The 12,880-nt window shown below is 36.0% G+C and overlaps 1 protein-coding gene across 4 annotated transcripts in view; it reads right to left on the reverse strand.

The window, feature by feature from the left end:
• Window positions 1-26: 26 nt before the first annotated feature.
• LOC112744982 (protein SWEETIE-like) overlaps window positions 27-12,880 on the reverse strand; it is a 28,341-nt gene continuing 15,487 nt past the window's right edge. For 2 of the 4 annotated variants that reach the window (XM_072234251.1, XM_072234253.1), the window contains exons 19-48: window positions 12,450-12,543; window positions 11,492-11,560; window positions 11,278-11,400; window positions 11,133-11,201; window positions 10,917-11,021; window positions 10,648-10,736; window positions 10,307-10,463; window positions 9,464-9,613; window positions 8,876-8,925; window positions 8,652-8,751; window positions 8,517-8,573; window positions 8,362-8,429; window positions 7,626-7,719; window positions 6,640-6,845; window positions 6,114-6,258; window positions 5,912-5,980; window positions 5,310-5,366; window positions 5,067-5,153; window positions 4,770-4,898; window positions 4,481-4,684; window positions 3,879-4,346; window positions 3,659-3,724; window positions 3,353-3,450; window positions 3,141-3,237; window positions 2,792-2,936; window positions 2,199-2,506; window positions 1,985-2,119; window positions 1,706-1,870; window positions 1,484-1,609; window positions 27-1,264 (exon numbers count right to left, since the gene is read on the reverse strand). In XM_072234251.1, coding sequence (XP_072090352.1) covers window positions 254-1,264; window positions 1,484-1,609; window positions 1,706-1,870; window positions 1,985-2,119; window positions 2,199-2,506; window positions 2,792-2,936; window positions 3,141-3,237; window positions 3,353-3,450; window positions 3,659-3,724; window positions 3,879-4,346; window positions 4,481-4,684; window positions 4,770-4,898; window positions 5,067-5,153; window positions 5,310-5,366; window positions 5,912-5,980; window positions 6,114-6,258; window positions 6,640-6,845; window positions 7,626-7,719; window positions 8,362-8,429; window positions 8,517-8,573; window positions 8,652-8,751; window positions 8,876-8,925; window positions 9,464-9,613; window positions 10,307-10,463; window positions 10,648-10,736; window positions 10,917-11,021; window positions 11,133-11,201; window positions 11,278-11,400; window positions 11,492-11,560; window positions 12,450-12,543 — 4,741 coding nt within the window. In that variant the 3' untranslated portion in view covers window positions 27-253. Of the gene's footprint in view, window positions 1,265-1,483; window positions 1,610-1,705; window positions 1,871-1,984; window positions 2,120-2,198; window positions 2,507-2,791; window positions 2,937-3,140; window positions 3,241-3,352; window positions 3,451-3,658; window positions 3,725-3,878; window positions 4,347-4,480; window positions 4,685-4,769; window positions 4,899-5,066; window positions 5,154-5,309; window positions 5,367-5,911; window positions 5,981-6,113; window positions 6,259-6,639; window positions 6,846-7,625; window positions 7,720-8,361; window positions 8,430-8,516; window positions 8,574-8,651; window positions 8,752-8,875; window positions 8,926-9,463; window positions 9,614-10,306; window positions 10,464-10,647; window positions 10,737-10,916; window positions 11,022-11,132; window positions 11,202-11,277; window positions 11,401-11,491; window positions 11,561-12,449; window positions 12,544-12,880 lie in introns of all 4 variants that reach the window. The other 2 variants (XM_072234250.1, XM_072234252.1) reach the window with 1 other exon arrangement.

The following is a 12,880-nucleotide window of genomic DNA, read 5'->3' on the forward strand; positions in this document are numbered from 1 at the left end:
ATAAAGTCACCCAAAAAAAAACTAAATGAATAAAAGCTTCTCAAATAATAACAGAATAATAATACAGATTAACAACAGAGCTAGAGAATAAAATATGTGCAACAAAAATACAATTAGTTGGAGCGCAAAAAATGGTACAAGTAAATTATACATGCATCTTTTTAATCGCGATTTTCATGCAGATGTGGGATCGTGGGATTCATAAATATTATAATCTCGTGCGGTCGTGTCATGGCCTTCCATTGACAACGCCTCACTCATCACGGTGGTCACCAGCTGGTTCTAACTTATCACTACTTTTTTCACTTTCTATTGCACCTTGGGACATTCCTGGCTGCGGATCTGAGTTCTGTTCATTTACACCGTCTTTAGCATCTTCTGATTCGCAATAACCCTGTCCAAGTGGCGGAGAGTGTGAGACAAATGGTTCAGGTGAAGGCTTTCTTTGCAAATTATCTGATGATAAGTCCCCTTTGGTCGATCCTTCAGCTTCTGCCTCAGTTCTATGATAAGAAGAACCTTGCTCATTTCCTGGGGTTGATGTTGCCTCTTCCTGAAGCTCAGAACTATGCAGTTCTTCTTTCATCTCTTGATGCTCGTTACTATGCAGTTCTTCTTCCATCTCTTGATGCTCGTTACTATTTACCTTGTTAGTGTCAAGACTTGTTTGAGTATGTTGCAGTTCTTTCTCCATCTCTGGATGCACATCATTACCTGACTTCTCAGCATCGGAATTAGTTTGATCACGTGTCTGTTCATCAGTCTTTAGACAATCAACGCCATTGAGGTCATTTTCACCATTGATGGAACGTTCTTGAAACTCATCAACTCTGGTGGAACGTTCCATATCTGATGAGCTTTCAACCAGGCTGAGATCTTTGCCTTCAGCAGCATCCTCTGTTTTCGGTTCTGATGAGCTTTCAACCAGGCTAGGATCTTTGCCTTCAGCAGCATCCTCTGTTTTCGGTTCTGATGAGCTTTCAACCAGGCAAGGATCTTTTCCTTCAGCAGCGTCCTCTGTTTCTGGTTCATCTCCATCCTCATTTTTAGACACAGGAAAAGACTGAAAGGCATCCCAATCATCTTCACCAAATTCATCATCTTCCTCATCATTTTCATCTACATGAGCCGCGATAGCAGCCGGTGGTGCAGAATGCTTATCTTCACTTTCTGTTGATGGCTTTGGGATTTTAATGTCCAAAACTGGTACTTTTAGTTCCATTGGATTTTTATCATGTGTTACTACAGAAGCTCGGATTACCCCCTGCAGGTAGTGAAATAACAGCAGTAAGCAACAGGAGATTACGTCAGAAATTTAAAAAAAAAAAAAAGCTTATTATTTCTGTTGACAGGAAAATGGAATTTGCCATTTGCAAAAATATAATTTCTATCTTGGTTGAGGTGATCAACCAGTGATTGTAGAAAAATATTAAAGGATTGCTAAATAAATTCACAAAACATGCACGTTGGTAGCATAAAGTACCTGGAGTTGTTCGCGATGCAGAGGAGGCATTGATAGCAAAACATCCTTGAAATGAATTGCTGATGAAGGAATTTGAGCAAGGCGAGAAACAAGCTTAATGGCCGTGTTTCTTAAATCACTGACTTCCTGTCGTTTATTTGCACGATCAAAAGAACAATTTTTTTAAGATATTAATAATAAGAAAAAGAGTGCTAAGCTGGCAATAATCTCAGTTTATATTACCTTAGAGGATCCATCTTCCGTAGACAAGAAAATTATGACAATGGCCTCCAAAAGAATGTTCATAAAACTTCGCTGGCAATCATCACCTTTCGACAGGGTTTGTAATAGCACCATTAGACTCAAGCATTCGCTAACTATGGTTACGGATTCTCTTGTTATGGGATTCTGCCAATGAAATCATAAAATCTTTTAGCTAGATTGAATTGAAACAATCTACTAAGAAACTAACATAATATTAGGTGTTACCAATGGCACCACAGATGCAAATGCTTCTTATACCTTGAATGTTTTTTGGATCAAAGTGAATATATCGGTTATTAGCTCCCCAACAAGAAACATTATGAAAGACTTATCTTCTGTATTAGCATCTCTTTGAACCCTGGCTTTAAGAAATTGCAAACCTAATACTTGAACCTGTCGAGAACAAACTTTTGTCATTTGGGTTTCTTTCCAGGTAACAGCCATGCTACGCAATTTTTTACATAACACTTACCTGTAAATTTGAATCATTAAGTACGGTTTGGATACATCGTATGCAATATCTGAGGGCATTAGCACATAAAGAGTTACTTGTTTCACCATCAGCAACACATTTTAGTTCAAGAGCCAATTTGGCGATCGATATACTTTGTTCAAGAGAAAACACAAGCTTCATTTGTATTAATTTGCGCAAGTTGGAACCCTTAATCTCCTGCAAATGGAATCCCTCAATGCAATCCTTAGTCATAGCAGCAACCACACTCAGACAAGTTCCAAACAGTTCTCTTAGTTGCAGAGCGCCATCATCAAGGTGAGCCTCATCTATAAACAAATTGAGGGAAAAAGCATAAGTTGACTATTGAATGAATTATAGTTGATTCACTACTATGGGAGCTTGATATTGAGCGACAATTAAAGAATCTCAAATCTGCAGAAGTAAAATGGTTCATATACCCACAAAAATACCTATTATACCAAAACTACAGGAATACAAACAAGCAGAAACAAGAAAGAAATAAATAAAGGTCAATATAAATATTCAAAGTAGCTATTTACAACGGACCATAGATTACTATGGATTAGCTACTTTCAACTATAAAGGCTTACCATTAATGATTTTCTTTAATAAAGAACTTGAACAGTTGACCATGTCAATTGCTTCTGATAAGCAAACTTCAGTTGAAGCCTCCCTAATGCACTCGTAGCCCATTAACACTAATGCCAGAACCACAGATTTTGCGTGTTTGTGTGTCTGAAGTAGTCAACGTATTAGATCAGCAATGAAGCTCACTTTTCAGAATCAGTTCACAAAGAGTTGAATTTAAGATAAAAGCAAATTGCCCAAAGCCTTCAATGAAGAATAATTAAAAAAATAATAATAATAATACTGATACAAGATATTGGCTCATAATTTCAGATAATAATAAGAGCACCAGTTCGTACACAGCAGACACACCTTTGTCTCAATGCGTTTAATAACTTCCCTTGTTGTGCTACATAGTGTATGTATCACATTTACATCACATTTGGGACGCGGCACTGAAATTCTCTCACTGCTGGACAACAAAGCACAGAAACCATTTTAACAGATTATATATATTCGATGCATGTCATCTATCTGGGAGTTGAAACTTCATATTAAATTACCAATCACAGAAAGATAATTACCTCCGGAACACTTTAAAAAGGTAATCTAAACAAAGTTCTGTTATTATCAAATCCAAATTTTCACTATTGAATATTTCTTGTGGGCAATTCTGTGCAACCTGTAGAGAAAACAAAAGAAACGAAATTCGTTAGTCACAAATACTGGCCAAAGCACCAAACGCCAGACTAGATGAAAATGTCATACAGGCACAAGTCAAGCTTCATCAGGAATAAAGTGCTTTAAGTGTAATCATAAATTTAACCAAAAAACGTAAAATATAATACACACAAAAAATCAGTTCAGATAGCAATTTATCTAATGCCTACCTGTGATAAAATGGATATTGCAAGACTATTCCAAGAATTATCCATGTACGTGGAATATGAAAGAATCTGCATCCACCAAATATAAGAATTCCATGAGTATTACTCATGACCATTCAGCATATGAATTATTAAGAATTCCATGAGTATTGCTCATGATCATTCAGCATAAGAATTATTTAGTCTTGTGAATGTCAAAGAATCTCATAAGAAACAAACCCACCTGTAGCAGTTCTTTGCAAATACCCATGCTAAGTAATCCCGCGCCAAAAAATCTTTCACTAGAAAGAAGTTGAAACATAGGTAGTACAATTTCATATAATTTCAAGCCCGAGGTGTTGACTTCATTATTTGGCGAGTTTCCTCCATGCTTAGCATCACTGAACGCCAGCTGTAAAATTGGCCTGCAAAAGATAGGATGTTGTGACTGAAACAGACCAAGGAGGGAAAAGCCCCACAGGAATTTGAAGTCTTCACTCTTCAACTCAACCATGCTATGTTGACTTGTAGAGACACTATTTTTTTGGGTGTTTTCGACTGAGGCTTTGGTGGAATCATTTCTGCCTTCAGGATTCACAGGAACTGCATCAAATGCAAGTGCTTGCAAAATTACAGGCCAAGATTCATCTAAGCATGGGCGCAACTTTGAAGAAACAATACGTGATTGGATCCCATCAAGGAACAAATTCCACTGCAAGAAAGTGCAAGTAGAATGAGAAGACAACCATGAACATATAACTAGTTTCATATTGATCCACGTTTGTCTTTCAATAAAGAAGTACCCTCTGAGGCACTGAAGTATAAAGAGTTCAAGTCCCGGCTTACCTCCTTCTTTGGGATCAAGTACAAGCATATATAACTATAATCCTTCAATGTACGGATCCAATACTTTCCCAGAATACTTGAGCTCTTTTGGAACAATGGTAATAATGCCAGGTAATCATCTGGAGCTCCATTTTGGTGCTTTCTCATGGATGCATAAATATAACATTTAAGAGAAGCATGAGCAGCCAGAAGTCTTATCTTGATCTACAATAAAATTAATACGACGACAAATGAGCTGATATAAACATATTCGAGACATTGATAACACACAAAAATAAAGTAAGCATGCCTTGCTTGTGACCCATTCTGCAAACGAAGGATAATAAATGTCCTGAAAATCATTCAATGGACGTGAGATTAATGAGAATATACGCTTGACCACCGCTTGATCCCCACTGATAATTCCACTTGTGAGTATCTGAAATTTTCACATAGTATTGTGTTAAATTGCATATTGTGGGAAACCTTGCAAATATATTTCTAACTTCCAAAGAAATATTAGATACATGTTTACGGAGCCCAAGGCCCACAATTGGCTATGCAGAAACAAGTTTGAGGGATTTCCAAATTTGCAAATAAACCAAACCTTGGTTGCCAAATGCAAGCCTGCCTCAAGTAAACTAGGACTAGCAGATGTGTCCAAGGTTGTACGAACTGCAGATACTAGTTGGGCCTGTATTTAGAACAGTTTTGGTTATTCCAAGCAATTCAACAAACTCAAACTTGACATAACCATATAAATGAAGCATTAGTTTTATGGGACCTTTCAGCAATCATAAGTAGGCAGAAGGAATTATGATTGTGATTTGCCACATATCTTGCTAAATACCTGAAACTGTTCCAGTAGAAAATGCCCAGGAAGCTCGGGGTCAGCTACTTTTTCAAACTGTTGGTCCAAATTCACATAAAAATAAATTCATCAAGAAGAAATTCCATCAACCATAGAGAAAGCATGAGATTAAGCAAACATCAAAGACTGATTAGGATTTCCCAACATGAAAACCAGATAATTGATACAATAAAATGGTTTAGCTCTTGACACTAGATCAAAAATAGCATTTACTTACAAAGATGTATTAGTGTCAAAAGGAGAAATACTATTCCATTAATACAGTGAAGAAATTAAGATTGAGAAGAGAATAAAAAGCATTTGGCTCAAGCCATAAAGTCGAGTACGACAAAGAGAAGTATAGCCAGCAGACCACCATAATCCCGCTCCTTCAATTATGCCATAGCCCCAGGGATTAATAACAAGATGATCTTATATGAGGGGAAAAATATGGAGAAGGAAAAACTTCTGATCAGCTTAAAAGACTTATCTCAAAGAAATAAAATTTTCAGCATTTGAGCAACCTCACAAAGGAAGAGAACAAAAGGTGAGAAAAGCCACAACATTCGCACAACCATCGTATTTCATAGAGAACAAACTACCTTGTCCACAATGGTGCCAAGAAGACTAACGCCAACCGGCTGCATGTTCTCAAATTGAATTGTGCTTATCTGGTAAGAGAAAATATGAGAGGCGACCAGTTAATAGAGGCGACCAGTTAATAAATTATTGTTGTCTTCAATACCAATCAAAGTGCAATAGGTAAAACATTTATGCTAGTATATTCTAGTATGTAAGCAGCACCTGATAAGCAAGTGATATCAACTCTTGCAAATGAAGTACTAGCCAATCACCAGTGTCCGGCCCTTTTCCATGTTCTTGCCTTGCCAAAATCAGGTCAAAATGTGCAGGATTTCTTCCTACAGCTTCTGGAAGATGGCTCAAGCATCTGCAAGAAAATTAATTACTCAAATAACAACAAATAATATAATCATCAACAGCTACGCCTTGCTAGGCTACATGAATCAAGCAGGAAAGCCCAACCATAAATGATGCTTACATCCATTTTTACATTCAACTTTTAAAGGGTATATATTTTTTAAATTTTATTAGTTTCACCTATAGTTTTTCTAGGTCTCCTGGCTAGCTCCCCAACATATAAATCATCCTCATGCTAATTCTTCACCAAATGATGAAGGTATATTTCACATTAGATGCATTAAAATCACATGAAAGAAGCCAAGAAAACATAGGGTTTGAATCTAGGATAGGTTGGCATTTTTAAAACATATATATAAAAACTAAAATTACACAGCTAAAACAAACATACTCTGCAGCAAAAAGTCTGGTCCGGTATCTGAGGTACTTCTCTCTATTAGGATCAACATTGGAAGCTTGAAAATTGTAACTCTGCTTGCTGTTGGAGCTAGAAACCATATCTTCATCATCCCCATGGTTCAACTGTGTATCACCATCTATGTTATCACTTGCTGAAGTACTACTATTTTCAATGCTCCTCATTGAAGTAGCAAGGACCTGAGTAATCCCACAAAAACCATTGTCAAGTATCATTAAATAATAATAATAATAATAAGGGTTAATTTCACTTGTCCCTCCGTTAAATGTTACACCATGTGCACCTTACCATGAACTATAAAAATGTCCAAACCAATCCCAAAACTTCCCTAATGTGCATTTTAAACCAAAACCTCATTTACTAGAAGTGAAAGGGTCTGACTTAACTCCAAAAGCTCACTCAAGAGATGAGGGTTTAACTTTTTCAAACTATATATATATCATGCTTGTTATATTTTATATATTTTTTAATATAACTGGGTGGTTCGACCAATGACCTGGTTGAACCACTGGCTCAGTACCCCAACATAGCTGATTGTCGTGCCAAATTTCATAACCATGAGGAGAAAGAGCATTAGAGCATCCGGTCAAGAGGGTTGATCAAATGCAAGATAGACCAATAGTTAGGGATAGAGAAAAACCTAAGCAGACTCTAAATGAAATGATAAAAGAGATGCATCTCTACCAAATAAATCCTTCCATAGCATGACCATAAAAAGTAAAAACCTTAGGTGCTTGTGCCTATACGTCAAAGACAAATGACAAGGCAACTATTTTATTACATTTGGACCTTTTTACAACATCTGCCATTGCAGGTCTGCACTTCAAAGAACTTTCAGGAAAACTTCAAATATCCGTGTCTTCCACATGGGTTTAACACAATCTCTTGTAAACATTGTATTAGTTTCCAGACACTGAGAAGCATATAGACAATCCAGCATTTTGAAATAGAAACCTTACCACTTTGCGACATACTGCTATCCAATGTGAAGGACATGAAGGAGATGATGCATGGAGTAGTCTCATAATTGTGGTCCGCACTAACTTACCGATTCTGCACAAGTTAAAGGAGTAAGAAATAAGCAGTGAAAAAGCCAAATGCCAATAGCTATAGATGGCACTGACCAATTTTTATATTAATATAATAATATGGTTGGCCATGCCAATCTTCTCATCCTCGTTTACCGTCTTATCGAATTTTCCTTTAAAACCACCCACACCCAAAAATATTTTTAAAAAATTGTAAAACCTGAAACAAAGCCAGGTAGAAGATCTTATCCCAAAACAAGGATTACCAAGATTTTCTTCAAAGAATAAATCTTTTAGTCCCAAGAAAAGAAATCAATGGGAAAAAAAAAATGATTAAGAAAACTTTTCTGTCTCAGATACAAAAGATACAGAGCTGGAGGAATGTTTGACATTATGACACTAAGTATATGGGAATTTTAAGGGTTGATCCATCAAAGATGCAGAGCAATGCTGAAGTAATTAAATGATTTTAAGAGACACTGTCTTGTAATGAATAGTCTAGGAAAATATATCCTGCCATTGTATTACTTCTTACATCATTCTGGCTCTCTGTGGAAAAACCATATTTATATTAAAATAATGAGACAAGACAACCACATAAAAATAATAAAAGAAAAAGGTGCCTCAACCCAAATAATTGGTAGTAAAGAGAAAGAAAGTTACATACTCAGAATCAGTTTCCTCGTCCAGCATAAAGAACAACTTATCTTCAATCTGCTCAACAATAATGGAAACCTGTAATGATTAAAATTAGCTGTCAGTACAAAAATATGATATGCTAATGCTTTATATTGAGAACACCACTAAGAAGAGGGAACCAACCGGGTCTTTCTCCACTAAATGCCTTAGTGTTGACACAGCAAGATGCCGTAAATTTGGCTGCATCAAAGAAAAGATTAAACAGAAAACAAGAGTGTATAATACATTATCTAAATGGAAACTGTACAGGAAACAAACCTGTCTTGAGGACAGAGTGGAGAGAAGAGTCTGCACATGTGAGTGCACAGAAACAGCTTGGGGTGCAAAAAGAACAAGTTGTTGTGTAAAGCGTGCACTCCTGTAGTTGAGCAAGCAAAACTTCAGATGACCATCAAAGAAGGGATTGCTATAACTTAAAACATAACTACCCTAGTCAAAGACTAGATAACCACAAAAAAAATGTGTGGAATAAAGAAACATACTCAAGCATAGTTGCAGTTTCTTGCCAACAGCTTATCTCTGCCATGGCAGACTGGACAAAGAAAAACACTGTGAACAACAATAACAATAACAATAACAATAACAATAACAATAACAATAACAATAACAATAATAACAATAATAATTGGCTGAAAACCTGAAAATGAGAATAAGAGTATAATTGGTCAAAATCTCCTGTACAGACACCCTAGGCAACTTGAACAACTTTCTGTGATTAGGTAATGAATTTGGCCAAAGTAAAGAGGCTAAAAATTTTGTTGGAAATAGGGAAACTGTGCCAAACTTGGGTGCATATTTTTTCCAGCGGCAGGCGGGGGTCGGGTTTGAAACTCTAGCATCTTCATTTACACATCAGTTGTTTAACTTCTGCTTGGTGCAAAGCTTATCAGTCATTTAAACATGTTTCCCAAACAAAAGTACTGAGGTTTCTTTTTTCATATCGTTATTTATGTTTCCCTTTATGTTAAGCAAGACAACATATGTTCCAAATTATTTCTTTTATTATCTTCTCTTTCCTCTTAATGAATTTCTTCTTCTTGAAACAGGGACAAAACTAAAAAAACATCTACCTTGGAGCGAGAGAAAAATATGCTTCCAGGGACAAGCTCAGGACCAAGAACAGCAACTATAGCATTGATAAGGCGGCCAACACCTTGCTGAATGTCCACTAAACCATTCTCATCAGATAAAAGAATGTCCATAGCAAGAGAAAGGGTTGCCTGGCATGAAAGTTAAAGAGAACCATGTCACCATTAATAAATAGAATATTACACACAAAAATGTCACCCTAGTTAAAGGGATCCCTACGTTTTGAAACCAAATGGCTATTGCATTAAGGGACGAGTTAGAGATGAAGTCATTTGTGACACATCACCAAAAATGTCTTACCTCATATGTCTTATTCTCTTATTGTATAAGTGAGTTTGGGCTCGTACTAGTAATACCTAACTAATAGAGTAAAGACAGTAGTGCTTTGCATTTTACACACACCAAAATACTTCAGATTATTTTACACACACCAAAATTCTCTCTCACCAAGGCACCTCCTATGTTAATGTATCATGAAAGAGCTTCCAAATGTGGAGGGAATGGAAGACATGATTATTACAAATTTACATTATCAAAAGCAGGCATATTACCAGGAGGAGACCCAAAAAAAAATTCATTAGCTGAGTGACAGCGATATTATTTTGATAATTAAACAAAATAATGTGGAATGGCTCAAATGAACCAATTAGTGACATTTCCGATGACTTAAAGTTATTCCTTAACAAATGTTATCTCAATACAACAAGGGAAAAGCTCTTCATGCTGTAATTACCCTGACAGATAGATATTACTTAATAGTTATATGTATGGAATAAAATACAAATATATTTGTCACAATGAGCTGTCATTTGAAATTGGAATACCTGGACGTGAGAAACAAAGGATAAACCAGCAGCTTCAATAGTTAAAAGAAGCCCATGCATAGCCCATATCTGAAGGTTAGCTACTGAACTTTTAGCCAGTGATGATAGAGAGCTCACTGTTGCAGGAACTAAAGTTGACAATGCAATCCCTCCAGCACTGCAACCAAGAAATACAAAATAAAGAATGTTGCAAAATATATGGAGAAAAAGATGGGTTGTCTACTTGCCACAGTTCAAACAAATTCATACCCATCAGTGATTAAGAAAGAAATATATCCTGGGAGATTAAGAACAAAGTGAAAAAGCACAGGAAATTATCAACTGGCATATTAATAAATGACCTGCGATGAATGCAGCCAAGTGCCAAAGCAATAGATCCAGTATAGTGGGTATCGGTTGCTCCATTTAGGTCACCCAGTAGTGATCTTGCCTGATTATCACCGTTATGGGAGAAAAAAGAATAATCAGAAATGAACACAGTACATAGCATCACAAAGTACAAAAGCAAAGAAGAACAACCCCACACAAAAGAGGGAAAACTTTTCGTAATAAGCCACAAATGCAGCAGAAAAAAGAGTCATAAAATTCAGATTAAACTGAAGAAACTTGCCATTCTTGCAGTAAAAATATCATTTCCAAATCGAGCTAAGTATCCAAGACCTTCTGATGATGCTCTACGCTGTGATGCACAAATGTCTCCCTCTGCCAAAATACTCTTCCATGCAAATTCAAACCGGAAAAAGAAAATTAGGACATCACATATATAGAGCAAATAACACAGAATAATAACATTTAATGCAGATAATATGAAATTAAAATTACCTACCTGAAAAATAGATTGCGCCGAACCCAAAATCTCTTGTCCTATTGTTTGTGGTCGAAAAGAATGTAAAGCCTACAAAGATAACAAAACCATTATATCTGGAGAGATTCACACAAGAGAAGGGTACCAACAAAAGAAAGAAGAGAACCTTAAAGCCTGCTAGTAAGCCCACACAAATATTGGTGATACTAGCTGCACGCCAGTGTTGCTTTTTCCCAGCTTTCAGACACTGCTCAATGATGCCAAGAAGGGAGAGCATGCCACCACTATCCTGAAACATAACAATTCAAATGACTCACTAAACAGCACCCTCTTGATTCTGCATCCACACAATGAGATTCATACCATTACCGACATAATACCTGACAAGCAAACGTGATCCCAAAAAAAAGAAGCATCTGGTTCACCAAAGTCTTGCTTATTGTCTCCGGCTTCATAGGTCACATTAAGTTGTTAGTGAAGTAAAACCCCATCCAAAAATATCACACACAAAAGAATAAAATAAAGCAAGTGGTACATTAAAGACATTAAGAAATAAGCTGGATTAATAAAATGAAATATATTTTTAAAACTAAAGACAAATATAAAACTGTTAAATGTTTATTCTCACTGCACATCTCAGTACTTGACACAAACAACACCACTGTGCCCTATCAAAAACCAAGTTGATTTGATTGAGGTCTTCTTAAATGTTTTCTTTTGGAATTACACTATGCAATAGTACAGTAGCATTTAAATAACCAACTGTTGTGCTGACTTAAAGTTATACACAGTAGCATTTAAATTAACCAACTCAGGGCAGTCCTCATGATGGATGAACAATCAAAACATATTTTCAAACATATAAACACTTGGAACAATGTTTTTCTTTAGATTTTCACACACAAAAAGAAAGTAACACAAGGACTACTTTCTGCTTTCGTTGTGATATCAAAACCTTCCAAAAGTTTATCAGGCAATAACAAGGTATGTTCCACTAACTAGATAATAATATTTTATAGGAGGGCACATGCAGTAATCGCCATAAAAAATAATAATAAGAAGAAAGCAAAAGAAGAAACACAACGTTTACCAATAAAAGGAAACAAGATTCAGTTGAGAAGAGAAATGTGAGAAATACATTAGAGGAATTCCAGAGTAAAAAAGAAATCCAGTCTTGTATAAATTGAACAGATAAATGATTAGCTAGGCCAATATATAGTTCACACACTAAATACTAGTTGGATATTGTTCATCACAAATGTAGTCTATTGTTCATAATAAATAAGTAAATTATTTTCTTGGCGTTAATTAAACTACAATTATCCAAAGAAATAATACCTGAGGAAAGCTAGAAATTTCATTCTCCCATACACACGGCATAAGGCCATCTTTTCCGCCTTGAAAAGCTCGAAGCTCATCTTCAAACCAGTCCCTTTTTCAAATAAATATATAGGTAATGCAAGTAAGTTGGAAAACAAAGAAGGGAAACCAAAGGGACTCGAGAAAAAGAGGGACCACCAAAGTTAAGAGAAATGAGAAGGAGCTCCACTTGTTTACAAAATATGCAGACATACACAAATAACAGAAGAGTTGCTGTAATTGCTGACATCAATTAGTTTTGTTCCCACAAACACAATTCACGACATCGCTAGATTTTGTTCCCATAATTCAGGACTCTGTCAAAATTATGTCTATTCATGTGACATCTTGCTGGGTGCACTTGAAACATGATATTGCAAGTTAGTCTAAGGATATATCTCTTTGGTACA

This window comes from Arachis hypogaea, chromosome 4 (genome assembly GCF_003086295.3).
Source record: "Arachis hypogaea cultivar Tifrunner chromosome 4, arahy.Tifrunner.gnm2.J5K5, whole genome shotgun sequence".
Classification (NCBI taxonomy): domain Eukaryota; kingdom Viridiplantae; phylum Streptophyta; class Magnoliopsida; order Fabales; family Fabaceae; genus Arachis; species Arachis hypogaea.